Source organism: Anomaloglossus baeobatrachus, chromosome 5 (genome assembly GCF_048569485.1).
Source record: "Anomaloglossus baeobatrachus isolate aAnoBae1 chromosome 5, aAnoBae1.hap1, whole genome shotgun sequence".
Taxonomy (NCBI): domain Eukaryota; kingdom Metazoa; phylum Chordata; class Amphibia; order Anura; family Aromobatidae; genus Anomaloglossus; species Anomaloglossus baeobatrachus.
The window spans coordinates 32,115,499-32,130,099 of NC_134357.1; the positions used below are offsets into that span (position 1 = coordinate 32,115,499).

A 14,601-nucleotide genomic window follows, 5' to 3' on the forward strand; every position below is an offset into this window, starting at 1 on the left:
TCAGATTTTCAGTGTTGTCTCATGAAAAGATAAAATATTTACAAAAAAAATGTAAGGGGTGTACTCACTTTTGTGATATGCTGATTTTATATTTACGGTGTTATCCCATCTGACATGGGTGAAACTTTAAGTTGCTAAAAAAGTGAATAAAACTTCATATGATAAACTGATGCAAAGAGGACAAAATTGTATTTCTTCGGCGCTCCATTGGGAGACCCAGACGATTGGGTGTATAGCACTGCCTCCGGAGGCCACACAAAGCATTACACTAAAAAGTGTAAGGCCCCTCCCCTTCTGGCTATACACCCCCAGTGGGATCACTGGCTCACCAGTTTTCTGCTTTGTGCGAAGGAGGTCAGACATCCACGCATAGCTCCACTGTTTAGTCAGGAGTAGCTGCTGACTATGTCGGATGGAAGAAAAGAGGGCCCATATGGGGCCCCCAGCATGCTCCCTTCTTACCCCACTTGTGGTTTGTAAGGTTGAGGTACCCATTGCGGGTACAGAGGCTGGAGCCCACATGCTGTTTTCCTTCCCCATCCCCCTGAGGGGCTCTGAGGAAGTGGGATCTTACCGGCCCCCAAGCCCTGAGGCCGGGCTCCATCCACAGACCCATGGAACCTGCTGGATACGGAGCTGGGTACCGTTCAGGGACAAGGCCCTGCAACTTTCAGGTACTCTGTGTCCCCGTACAGACAGGCACGCACACGCCAGACTTGCTGGGTGTGTTAGTGCGCCGGGGACAGTAGCGCTGCACGCTGGGGTTTGAGTCACAGCAGCTTAGCTGTGTGAATTCATGTGCTGGGAACTACCGCGCCGGCCACTCTCGGAGCGGCGGCGCGGCTGGGACTTGTAGTGCGCCGGGGACTTAGCGCCGACCGCGCTTTTACGGCGGCGGCGCTTATAAATTTAGTCCCCGGCTTTTGCGGCCTAGCTCCGCTTCGTTCCCGCCCCCTCCCTGTCAATCAGGGAAGGGGACAGACGCTGTGCAATCGTCAGCGCCGAGGGCTGGAGCCTTATTTACATGCTCCAGCCCTCTCACTAGGCACAGTGGGACGCAGGTTTCCCGCTTTTGGTCTGAGCACGCCCAGGGCCCGCCCCCCCCTCCACAGGACGCCGGCAGCCATTCCTGCATGCAGTCTGGCTGGAGGACGGACACAGGCTCTGGGAGACCCAGACTAGGGATTTCTGGCGACCACACACCCGCGTTTAGCGGGCGGTAAGCAGCACATTAGTGCTGGCCCCACTAGTGCCACAGTGTTGTATCATTCCTGTACTAGATATATATATATATATATATATATATATATATATATATATATATATATATATATATATATATATATATATATATATATATATATATATATATATATATATATATATACTGCACTGTACGGTCGCTTCTTGGCTGTATACCCTATTTTGCTCTGAGGAGACAGCAACATGTCATCCACAAAACGCAAGGGTGCCAAGGCACGGGCTGTATACACTGCTTGTACAGCATGTGGGGCTAATCTACCAGCAGGCTCCAACGACTCTCATTGTGTGCAATGTTCAGTCCCAGTGGCACTTCGTCAGCCAGAGCCTATGGTGGTGGTAGCCCAGGCAGAGACGCCTGTGAACCCTGCCCCGGTGACGGGGACAGAATTTGCAGTCTTTGCTGATAAAATGTCTGTGACTATGACAAAAATCCTGGAGACCTTGCAGTCCAGGCCAGTTGCTCAGACCATGGACACTGCTGTGTCTATGTTCCCCGGTCCCCCTCAGTTGGAACTAATCCGTACTTCAAGGGGGTCCCAGGCATCACAGGCTGAGGGCTCTGACTCTGATGACAGTCCCATGCCGCCTAAGCGAGCTCGCTGGGAGAGACCCTCCACGTCATCACGCGGGTCAGGGTCTCAGCGAGAAGGGTCTCTATATGATGAGACAGAGGTGGGTGATCAGGAGTCTGGTCCTGACACCGCACTCAATTTGGATACGCCAGATGGTGACGCCATGGTAAATGACCTTATAGCGGCCATCAATAGGCTGTTGGATATTTCTCCCCCAGCCCCTTCAGCAGAGGAGGCAGCTGCCCAGCAGGAGAAATTTCATTTCCTGTATCCCAAGCGTAAACTGAGTACTTTTCTGGACCACTCTGACTTCAGAGAATCAATCCAGAAACACCATGCTTATCCGGACAAGCGTTTTTCCAAACGTCTTAAGGATACACGTTATCCCTTTCCCCCTGACGTGGTCAAACGCTGGACCCAGTGTCCAAAAGTGGACCCTCCAATATCCAGGCTTGCAGCTAGATCCATAGTTGCAGTGGAGGATGGGGCTTCACTTAAAGATGCCAATGACAGACAGATGGACCTTTGGTTGAAATCTGTCTATGAAGCTATTGGCGCGTCGTTTGCTCCAGCATTCGCGGCCGTGTGGGCGCTCCAAGCTATTTCAGCTGGTCTGGCACAGGTTGACTCTTTCATAAGTCCAGCAGTGCCGCAAGTGGCGTCCTTAACTACGCAAATGGCTGCGTTTGCGACCTACGCTATCAATGCGGTACTGGACTCTACGAGCCGTACCTCAATGGCATCCGCCAACTCTGTAGTTTTGCGCAGAGCCTTGTGGTTAAAAGAATGGAAAGCAGATTCTGCTTCTAAAAAATGTTTAACCAGCTTGCCATTATCTGGAGACAGACTGTTTGGTGAGCAATTGGCGGAAATCATTAAACAGTCCAAAGGTAAGGACTCTTCCTTACCCCAGCCCAGATCAAGCAAACCTCAACAGAGGAAGTGGCAGTCAAAGTTTCGGTCCTTTCGAGGCTCGGGCAAGCCCCAATTCTCCTCGTCCAAAGGGACTCAGAAAGAGCAAAGGAGCTCTGACTCCTGGCGGACTCACTCACGCCCCAAGAAAGCAACCGGAGGTACCGCTTCCAAGGCGGCTGCCTCATGACTTTCGGCCGCCTCCCTCCGCATCCTCGGTCGGTGGCAGGCTCTCCCGCTTTTGCGACATTTGGCTGCCACAGGTCAAAGACCGGTGGGTAACAGACATTTTGTCTCACGGGTACAGGATAGAGTTCAGTTCTCGTCCTCCGCCTCGGTTCTTCAGAACTTCCCCACATCCCGACCGAACAGATGCCCGTCTGCAGGCGGTGCATTCTCTAAGAGCAGAAGGAGTGGTGGTCCCTGTTCCTCTTCGGGAACAAGGACAAGGTTTTTACTCCAATCTCTTTGTGGTGCCAAAAAAGGACGGCTCATTCCGTCCTGTTCTGGACCTAAAACTGCTCAACAAGCATGTGAACGCCAGGCGGTTCCGGATGGAATCCCTCCGCTCAGTCATTGCCTCAATGTCTCAAGGAGATTTCCTAGCATCAATAGACATCAAAGATGCTTATCTCCACGTGCCGATTGCTACAGAGCACCAACGCTTTCTACGCTTCGTGATAGGAGACGACCATCTTCAGTTCGTAGCTCTGCCATTTGGTCTGGCGACAGCCCCACGGGTGTTCACCAAGGTCATGGCGGCAGTGGTAGCAGTCTTGCACTCTCAGGGACACTCTGTGATCCCTTACTTGGACGATCTACTTGTCAAGGCACCCTCTCAGGAGGCATGCCAACTCAGCCTGAATGTTGCACTGGAGACTCTCCAGACGTTCGGGTGGATCATCAACTTCTCAAAGTCAACTCTGTCACCGACCCAATCACTGACGTATCTTGGCATGGAGTTTCATACTCTCTCAGCGATAGTGAAGCTTCCGCTGAACAAGCAGCGGTCACTACAGACTGGGGTGCAGGCTCTCCTTCAAAGTCAGTCGCACTCCTTAAGACGCCTCATGCACTTCCTCGGGAAGATGGTGGCGGCAATGGAGGCGGTTCCGTTTGCGCAGTTTCATCTGCGCCCACTTCAATGGGACATTCTCCGCCAATGGGACGGGAAGTCAACATCCCTGGACAGGAAAGTCTCCCTTTCCCAGACGGCCAAGGACTCTCTGCAGACCTCATTATCACAGGGAAGATCCTTCCTCCCACCGTCCTGGGCGGTGGTCACGACAGACGCGAGTCTGTCAGGGTGGGGAGCAGTTTTTCTCCACCACAGGGCTCAGGGTACGTGGACTCAGCAGGAGTCCACCCTTCAGATCAATGTTCTGGAAATCAGAGCAGTGTATCTTGCCCTACTAGCCTTCCAGCAGTGGCTGGAAGGAAGGCAGATCCGAATTCAGTCGGACAACTCCACAGCGGTGGCATACATCAACCACCAAGGGGGGACACGCAGTCGGCAAGCCTTCCAGGAAGTCCGGCGGATTCTGATGTGGGTGGAAGCCACGGCCTCCACCATATCCGCAGTTCACATCCCCGGCGTAGAAAACTGGGAAGCAGACTTCCTCAGTCGCCAGGGCATGGACGCAAGGGAATGGTCCCTTCACCCGGATGTGTTTCAGGAAATCTGTCGCCGCTGGGGAAGGCCGGACGTCGACCTAATGGCGTCCCGGCACAACAACAAGGTCCCAACCTTCATGGCACGGTCTCAAGATCACAGAGCTCTGGCGGCAGACGCCTTAGTGCAAGATTGGTCGCAGTTCCGGCTCCCTTATGTGTATCCACCTCTGGCACTCTTGCCCAGAGTGCTACGCAATATCAGATCCGACTGCAGCCGCGTCTTACTCGTCGCCCCAGACTGGCCAAGGAGGGCGTGGTATCCGGATCTGTGGCATCTCACGGTCGGCCAACCGTGGGCACTACCAGACCGACCAGACTTGCTGTCCCAAGGGCCGTTTTTCCATCGGAATTCTGCGACCCTGAACCTGACTGTGTGGCCATTGAGTCCTGGATCCTAGCGTCTTCAGGATTATCCCAAGGGGTCGTTGCCACCATGAGACAGGCTAGGAAGCCCACGTCCGCTAAGATCTACCACAGAACGTGGAGGATATTCTTATCCTGGTGCTCTGCTCAGGGAGTGTCTCCCTGGCCATTTGCATTGCCTACATTTCTTTCTTTCCTGCAATCTGGGTTGGAAAAAGGTTTGTCGCTCTGCTCCCTTAAAGGGCAAGTCTCGGCGCTATCCGTCTTTTTTCAGAAGCGTCTAGCACGACTTTCTAAGGTACGCACGTTCCTACAGGGGGTTTGTCATATCGTACCCCCGTACAAGCGGCCGTTAGATCCATGGGATCTGAACAGGGTACTAGTTGCCCTCCAGAAGCCGCCCTTCGAGCCTCTGAGGGAGGTTTCACTTTCTAGACTATCACAGAAAGTGGCTTTTCTGGTAGCGATCACATCTCTTCGGAGAGTGTCTGAGCTAGCAGCGCTGTCATCCAAGGCTCCCTTCCTGGTCTTCCACCAGGACAAGGTAGTGCTGCGCCCCATTCAGGAGTTTCTCCCTAAGGTGGTATCCTCTTTTCATCTTAATCAGGATATCTCTTTGCCTTCTTTTTGTCCTCATGCAGTTCATCGGTATGAGAAGGATTTACATTTGTTAGATCTGGTGAGAGCACTCAGAATCTACATTTCCCGCACGGCGCCCCTGCGCCGCTCGGATGCACTCTTTGTCCTTGTCGCTGGTAAGCGCAAAGGGTCGCAGGCTTCTAAGGCCACCCTGGCTCGATGGATCAAAGAACCAATTCTTGAAGCCTACCGTTCTGCTGGGCTTCCGGTTCCATCAGGGCTGAAGGCCCATTCTACCAGAGCCGTGGGTGCGTCCTGGGCATTACGACACCAGGCTACGGCTCAACAGGTGTGCCAGGCAGCTACCTGGTCGAGTCTGCACACTTTCACCAAACATTATCAGGTGCATACCTATGCTTCGGCGGACGCCAGCCTAGGTAGAAGAGTCCTGCAGGCGGCAGTTGCCTCCCCGTAGGGGAGGGCTGTCTTCGCAAGCTCTAACATGAGGTATTCTTTACCCACCCAGGGACAGCTTTTGGACGTCCCAATCGTCTGGGTCTCCCAATGGAGCGCCGAAGAAGAAGGGAATTTTGTTACTTACCGTAAATTCCTTTTCTTCTAGCTCCTATTGGGAGACCCAGCACCCGCCCTGTTGTCCTTCGGGATTTTTGGTTGTTTTTCGGGTACACATGTTGTTCATGTTGAACGGTTTTCAGTTCTCCGACGTTACTTCGGAGTGAATTTGTTTAAACCAGTTCTTGGCTTTCCTCCTTCTTGCTTTTGCACTAAAACTGGTGAGCCAGTGATCCCACTGGGGGTGTATAGCCAGAAGGGGAGGGGCCTTACACTTTTTAGTGTAATGCTTTGTGTGGCCTCCGGAGGCAGTGCTATACACCCAATCGTCTGGGTCTCCCAATAGGAGCTAGAAGAAAAGGAATTTACGGTAAGTAACAAAATTCTCTTCTTAATTTCACCACTGCTTCCTCCTTCATGGACTTTACATGTGAGGGGGTCAAAGTATAACATTTTGGCTTTTTTTTTTACCCCACCCTTTTTACTCTAGACTGTGAACCTACAGGAGTATGTGATTGGTCCTTTGACGAGAATTGCCTTTTCTGCTGCTTAAGAAGAGAAAAAGTTAAGGTACTGAATCCCATCATCGTTGTTTGCTATTTTATTTTTGTAATGTGTTTGTTTTTTTATTATACACTTTTTGTTACATGGTTAATACAGTTAAAAAGAAAAAAAAAAAAAACACGTGTCCATATAGTTCAACTCAGATTGGAAATGATAAAGGGGATGGGGTATATGTACAACCATAATGCACGATCCAGTCCACTCAAAAAGAGCTAAACGTTTCCTCCTGATCCTGTCTCACTTTTAATATCCGATGTAGTGTTGTATAAATAATCATGTGTTGCCATTTTGTTTAATTGTTGGATTAAGGCTATGTGCGCACTAGAAAAGTGATTTTTCTCAAGAAAATTTCTTGAGAAACTTCTGGGAGTTGAAGATTTCCGCACCTGCGGGAAAAACGCATGCGGATTTGCCGTGAATTTGCCGCGGATTTACCGCAGGTTGGTCCCTGCGGTTTTGCAATAAATAATATAGATAATCGATAGACAGATAATGGATGGAGGGAACGATGGATAGATGGATAGATAGATAGATAGATGAGAAAGACCTATATAATGTCCCACCTCCCTACATTTTCTAAGTTGGCACCCTTTAGTGACTTTCATGTAGCACTAAAGGGTGCTTAGCCTTGTATTTAGCCATAAAATAAATAATTAAAAAAAAACAAAAAACGACGTGAGGTCCCCCCATCTTTTGTAGCCAGCTAGGGTAAAGCAGACGGCTGCAGCCTGCAAACCACAGCTGGCAGCTTCACCTTGGCTGGTAATCCAAAACAGAGGGCACCCCACGCTGTTATTTTACATTAAATAAATAATTTAAAACAAAAATCGTGGGGTCCCCCCCCAAATTGCATCACCAGCCGAGGTAAAGCGGACAGCTGTGGTCTGGTATTCTCAGATTAGGGAGGTCCACTGTTATTGGACACTCCCCAGCCTAAAAATAGCAGGCCGCAGCCGCCCCAGAAGTGGCGCATCCATTAGACGTGCCAATCCTGGCGCTTCGCCCCAACTCATCCCGTTGCCCTGGTGCGTTGGCAAACGAGGTAATATATGGGGTTGATGCCAGATGTGTAATGTCACCTGGCATCAAGCCCTGGGGTTGGTGAGGTCAGGCGTCTATCAGATACCCGACATTACCAACCCAGTCAGTAAGAAATAAAAAATAGACAACAAAAAAAGTTTTATTTGAAAAAACACTCCCCGAAACATTCCCTCTTTCACCAATTTATTGAAAAGAACAATCAATTCCACGTCCGGCGTAATCCAATAAAGGGGGTGGGGGTCCCACGGCGATGCATACCATAGTCGCTTTCCCAGTCAATGAAGAACAGAATGTTCCCCATTGGCTGGGAGAGCAATGCAGTGACCTGAGCTAACATCAATAGCCCAGGTCACTGCAGGGGATGACGAGCACTGCTGCCAGGAGGATAGATGAGATCATTACCTGCTGTGATCATCTCCTGTACTGCTGACGTCAGCGCTGTCACTGGCTTCTATGCCCACCGTGTTGTCAGAAGTATCGAGAGCCCGTGACGTCACCGCTAGTGACAGTCTCGGGCCGCTCGCGAGACGGGCATAGACAGCAGTGACCGCGGTGACGTCAGGAGGCAGGAGATCGTCACAGCAGGTAATGATCTCACCTCCTGACAGCAGCGATCGTCATCCCCGCGGCTGCCAGCACTGCAGGGTGTCAGTGTCTGCCTGCGCTGCCGCGTAACAGGCTGCTGACACTGCGGGCAGACACTGACACCCTGCAGTGCAGTGTCAGTGTCTGCCTGCGCTGCAGGGTGACAATCTGCCGATACTGCGGGCAGACACTGACACGCTGGAGTGCAGGCAGCCGCGAGGCTGGAACGGGACACAGACTGCACGGGCACCTGGAGGTCGCACGGAAGTGCTTCTGTGCGGCGTCCAGGCAGTGTGACGTGTGTGTTTACTCTGCTCCGCTTCCTCTTCCTGGCATAATGACATCGCTTCCTGCAAAACCGCAGGCAGCGATGAGCATTACCGCAGGTAAATCGCGGCTATACCGAGGGTATACCGCACATCATTTGCTACCTGCTGTATACCCCCGGAATTTCGCGATTACATTACAGTGAATGGAGTGAAATTCCGGGGGTATTCCGCAGGTACCTGCGGAAAATAATGGACATGCTAATTTTCTCAAGAAATTTTCTCAAGAAATTCTTCTCAAGGAAATTTCTTGAGAAAAATCCGCAGTGTGCGCACAGCTATTTTTTTTTTCACATAGGATTTGCTGGGAAATGTCTGCACAAAGATTGCAGACATATCTCAAGAAATTTCTGCGGCAAATCCGCGGGTAAATCTGCGTGTAAAACGCACTAGTGCGCACAGGGCCTTAAAGGTTTGTTGAGTAATAGAGAGTTCTACCCTGCAAAGGTTTGGCAGAATCTGCATATTTTATACCAATCATGGTTCTCAATTTCTGAATTGCACAAGATGAATTCCACAGTATTTCTGCAAAAGTATGAGCGCGCTGTGCAATCCTCTGGGTATTCTAAAAGTCTGCTGCTTCAACACTGAAAATCTTCCACAGTTTACAGCACAATACATGTGGATGGGTTTGTCTACACGTAACAGAATAAATCAGTGTGAATATCAGGGCATGCTGTAGATATTGAAATCATGCTATAACCATTACTGCATTTTCACAGCCAGCATGAAATCTGACAGGATCCACTTTTATCAGGAAGTGTCTCAGATAGGACTATACGTCCTCTTATAAGGTTGTCTCCCCACAACAGCCGCTCGTTGCTAATTACCATTAAACATTAACTGCTCTGTAATGTCCATATACCCACCAGACAACATGTGTATTGTGGTTTCCTTTTGCACCATAGGTGCACATTTGGGCTTTGTGCACACGTTATGTTTTTTTTCATTCATTCATTCATTCATTCATTCATTCATTCATTTATTTTTTTTTTCCCCCTCATGATCTTTATGCAAATTAAAAGCTGCTTTTTTTTTTTTTTCTTACACACCACACCAGCAAAACCTATGAAATTCCAGAAATCTCATGCCCACTTGCTTTTTTCTTTGTCGCTCCATTGGGAGACCCAGACAATTGGGTGTATAGCTTCTGCCTCCGGAGGCCACACAAAGTATTACACTTAAAAGTGTAACCCCTCCCCTCTGCCTATACACCCTCCCGTGGATCATGGGCTCCTCAGTTTTATGCTTTGTGTGGAAGGAGGCACACATCCACTCATGCATTCTCATATTAGTTATGTCGGTTGGAAGAAAAGAGGGCCCCCACGGGGCCCCCGGCATGTTCCCTTCTCACCCCACTATGTCGGCGGTGTTAAGGTTGAGGTACCCATTGCGGGTACAAAGGCCGGAGCCTCATGCCGTCTCCTTCTCCATCCCTTAGCGGCTCTGGGAGAAGTGGGATCCTGAACGGTCAGCCATTTGCTGGGACCGTGCTCCCTCCGCAGCCCCTGTGGGAATCTGCCAGACCGGAGTCTATTCAACCTCAGGGACCGGGCCCTGCAACTCTAAGGTACTCTGTGTCCCCATTGGGGAATATGCAGGAGCGCACCTTCTTCCCGGACGCTGCGGCAGCTGCTGAATTGAGAAGACCGGCGGACTTCCGCGCCGACCGTGCCTGCTTGTCGGGCGCGGTCTCAAATTTAGTCCCCGGCTTCATCACGGCCTAGTCGCAAAAATCCCGCCCCCGGGCCTGCCTGTCAGGGATAAGGGCGGGACTGCCGACCTGATGTCGGATGTGAGGGCTGGAGCATCCTGCATGTTTCCTCCCCCCTCACTGATCACTGTGGGGACCCCAGATTCCCGCACTTTCCTGGCGCCGCCCACGGCTCCACTCCTCCCCTGAGATCTCCGGCAGCCATTTTTTGGGCATTCTGCCGGTGGAGGATTCTCAGGAACAGCTCTGCAGCTCCAGGGGACCTAAAGCTGGGAATCTGGAGGCACACACTCCGCTTGTTAGCGGTCTGTAAGCCACACCGGTCACCCGGTGCTGGTCCCCCCCAGGGTGCCGGAATAGATACGTATTTATATATATATATTTCTGTTCGGTCGGGCTGTATACCCTGTTTTTGCCCATATACCCTCAGTGATCACTCTCCTAGGAGACAACAGCATGTCGTCCACAAGGAGCAAAGCTGTTAAGGCACAGGGGTTTTTTGCGGCCTGTACCTCTTGTGGGGCTATGTTACCTGCGGGTTCCACCTACCCTCACTGTGAGCAATGCTCGACCCCTGTTTCACTTGCTCAGCCGGAGCCTCGGTCACTAGTGGACCCCTCGGCTCATGTAGACCCCCCTGCTCCCCCTGTCCAGGCGGCAGGGACAGAGTTCTCTTTTGCTGAGAAACTCTGAGTCACTTTCACAATCCATGGCTCAGTCTATGGACAAATGGTTTGCCAAGCTGCTAGAAGCTTTGCAGTCCAGACCGGTCCTTACACAGGCCCCGGCCCCTGTTGGATCGTCACCTCCAGGCCCCTCTCGGTCTGAGCCGCAGCGCGCTCCCAGGTTGGGCCCTTGGTCCCACGCGGAGGACTCCTGCCAGGACCACAGTCCTAGACAGGCTAAGCGGGCTCGCTGGGAATCTTCCCCGACTTCTTCACGCTGCTCGGGTTCCCAGCTTGAGGACTCTCTGGAGGACGAGGCGGACGTCGCAGCTCAGGGTTCTGACCCTGACGTCGCCCTTAATCTTGATACACCTGAGGGGGACGCATTAGTGAATGATCTTATCTCGTCCATCAACCAGGTGTTGGATCTCTCTCCCCCGCCTCCTACTGTGGCTTAACAGGGTGCTAACGGCTCTTCAGAAACCACCTTTCGAGCCGCTGCGGGATGTCTCTTTATCACGTCTTTCGCAAAAGGTGGCCTTTCTAGTGGCAATTACATCACTCCGGAGAGTGTCTGAGCTTGCAGCGCTGTCAGGCAAAGCACCCTTCCTGGTGTTTCACCAGGATAAGGTGGTTCTGCGTCCGGTTCCGGAATTTCTCCCTAAGGTGGTATCTACTTTTCATCTCAATCAGGATATCTCCTTACCTTCATTTTGCCCTAATCCAATTCACCAATGTGAAAAGGATTTGCACTCTTTGGATCTGGTGAGAGCACTCCGGCTCTACATGTCTCGCACGGCGTCTCTGCGTCTCTGCGCTCTTTGTCCTTGTCGCTGGCCAGCGTAAGGGTTCGCAGGCTTCCAAGTCAACCTTGGCTCGGTGGATCAAGGAACCGATTCTTGAAGCCTACTGTTCTTCTGGGCTTCCGCTTCCTTCAGGGCTGAAAGCCCATTCTACCAGAGCCGTGGGTGCGTCCTGGGCATTGCGGCACAGGGCTACGGCTCAGCAGGTGTCAGGCAGCGACGTGGTCTAGTCTGCACACTTTCACGAAGCACTATCAAGTGCATACCTATGCTTCGGCAGACGCCAGTCTAGGTAGGCGAGTCCTTGAGGCGGCGGTTGCCCACCTGTAAGAGGAGGGCCGGTCGGCTCTTTTTATTGAGGTATTTTTTTACCCACCCAGGGACTGCTTTTGGACGTCCCAATTGTCTGGGTCTCCCAATGGAGCGACAAAGAAGGGAATTTTGTTTACTTACCGTAAATTTCTTTTCTTCTAGCTCCTATTGGGAGACCCAGCACCCGCCCCTGTGCCCTTCGGGCTGTTGTTCTTTTGTGTACACATGTTGTTCATGTTGAATTGTTCTTTTGGTTCATGGTTCAGTTCTCCGAACATCCTTCGGATTGAATTTACCTTAGACCAATTTATAAGTTTCCTCCTTCCTGCTTTTGCACCAAAACTGAGGAGCCCGTGATCCACGGGAGGGTGTATAGGCAGAGGGGAGGGGTTACACTTTTAAGTGTAATACTTTGTGTGGCCTCCGGAGGCAGAAGCTATACACCCAATTGTCTGGGTCTCCCAATAGGAGCTAGAAGAAAAGGAATTTACGGTAAGTAAACAAAATTCCCTTCTTTTGTTTGTTTTTGCAGCATCTTTTTTTTTTTTTTTTTTCCCCACTATTGAAAACAAATTAAAGATTGCAATTGTTGCATTTTTGCTGTTTTTGTGGTGAATGAAATGAGACTCACAAAAAGTAGGTTTCTTTGTCGCTCCATTGGGAGACCCAGACAATTGGGTGTATAGCTTCTGCCTCCGGAGGCCACACAAAGTATTACACTTAAAAGTGTAAAGCCCCTCCCCTTCTGCCTATACACCCCCCGTGCATCACGGCCTCCTCAGTTTTTATGCTTTGTGCGAAGGAGGCATACATCCATGCATAGCTCCACATCTTAGTCAGCAGCAGCTGCTGACTAGGTCGGATGGAAGAAAAGAGGGCCCATAACAGGGCCCCCAGCATGCTCCCTTCTCACCCCACTCTGGTCGGCGGTGTTGTTAAGGTTGAGGTACCCATTGCGGGTACATAGGCAGGAGCCACATGCTGTTTTTTCCTTCCCCATCCCTTAAGGGCTCTGGGTGAAGTGGTATCCTAATCGGTCTCCAGGCACTGGGACCGTGCTCCCTCCGCAGCCCCTGGGGAATCTGCTGGACAGGAGCCGGGTATCGTCAGGGACAAGGCCCTGCTACTGTGAGGTACTCTGTGTCCCCTTGGGGACCGCGCATGAAGCGCTTGTGTCATACACGCTGCAGCACTGCTGGGTGTGTTAGTGCGCCGGGGACTACCGCGCCGACCGCGCTTATTTGCCGGCCGCGCTTATAACTTTAGTCCCCGGCTTTTGCGGCCTAGTATCGCATATTCCCGCCCCCAGGCCTGCCAGTCAGGGGAAGGGCGGGACGCTGCACAGGACGTCAGCGCTGAGGGCTGGAGCATACTTTGTATCCTCCTCCCCCCTCACTGAGCATCGTGGGGCACAAGATTCCCGCACTTTCTAGGGCACGCCCACGGCCCCCTCCTCCCCACAGAACGCCGGCAGCCATTCCTGTCAGCACTTCTGACGCTGGAGAGGAGAGACAACACGGCTCTGGGAGGCCCAGGCAGGGAATCTGGTGATCACACAACCGCTTTTAGCGGTCGGTAAGCAGCACCTGAGGTGCTGGCCCCACTGAGTGCCGAAGTGTACATATATATATATATATATATATATATGCTTATATGCTATACATTTACACTGTACGGTCGCACTGTTGATTTTTGGCTATATACCCTCCTGGATTGTACTCAGAGGAGACAACAGCATGTCGCCCGCAAAAAGCAAGGGTGCCAAAGCACAGGCTTACTTTGCAACCTGTACCTCATGTGCGGCTATAATACCGGCAGGTTCCACCGACCCTCATTGTGTGCAATGCTCGGCCCCTGTGGCACTTACTCAGCCGGAGCCTCTGCTACTGGTGGCCCAGGTGGAACCACCTACTACCACTGTTCAGGTGACAGGGACGGAGTTTGCAGTATTTGCTGACAAACTTTCTGAGCGTATGGATAAATGGTCTGCTAAGATACTAGAAGCCTTGCAGTCCAGACCGGTAACACAGGCCCCGGGCACTGTTGAATCATTGACCCCAGGCCCCCCTCAGTTGGAGCAGCAAAGTGCTCCTGGGGTGACTCATAGGTCCCAGGGTGAGGTCTCTGACACGGACCGCAGTCCCAGGGCGCCTAAGCGGGCTCGCTGGGAAATTCCCTCGACTTCATCACACTGTTCAGGGTCTCAGCAGGAGGACTCTCTGGATGATGAAGCGGAGGTAGCAGATCAGGATTCTGATCCTGAGGCCGCTCTCAACCTAGATACACCTGAAGGCGACGCCATAGTGAATGACCTTATAGCGACCATCAATCAGGTGTTGGATCTTTCTCCCCCAGCTCCTCCAATCGAGGAGTCAGCTTCTCAGCAGGAGAAATTCCGTTTCAGGTTTCCCAAGCGTACAATGAGTACGTTTCTGGATCACTCTGACTTCAGAGAGGCAGTCCAGAAACACCGAGCTTGTCCAGATAAGCGTTTTTCCAAGCGCCTTAAGGATACACGTTATCCCTTCCCCCCTGACGTTGTCAAGGGCTGGGCTCAGTGTCCCAAGGTGGATCCTCCAGTCTCCAGACTGGCGGCTAGATCCATAGTTGCAGTGGAAGATGGGGCTTCACTCAAGGATGCCACTGACAGACAGA

The 14,601-nt window shown here is 51.6% G+C and overlaps 1 protein-coding gene across 3 annotated transcripts in view; it reads left to right on the plus strand.

Moving 5' to 3' along the window:
- Nucleotides 1–14,601, plus strand: part of LCOR (ligand dependent nuclear receptor corepressor) — a 129,595-nt gene that overhangs the window by 68,786 nt on the left and 46,208 nt on the right. For all 3 annotated transcript variants that reach the window (XM_075348372.1, XM_075348375.1, XM_075348374.1), the window contains exon 3: nt 6,427–6,506. In XM_075348372.1, coding sequence (XP_075204487.1) covers nt 6,427–6,506 — 80 coding nt within the window. The remainder of the gene's footprint in view (nt 1–6,426; nt 6,507–14,601) is intronic.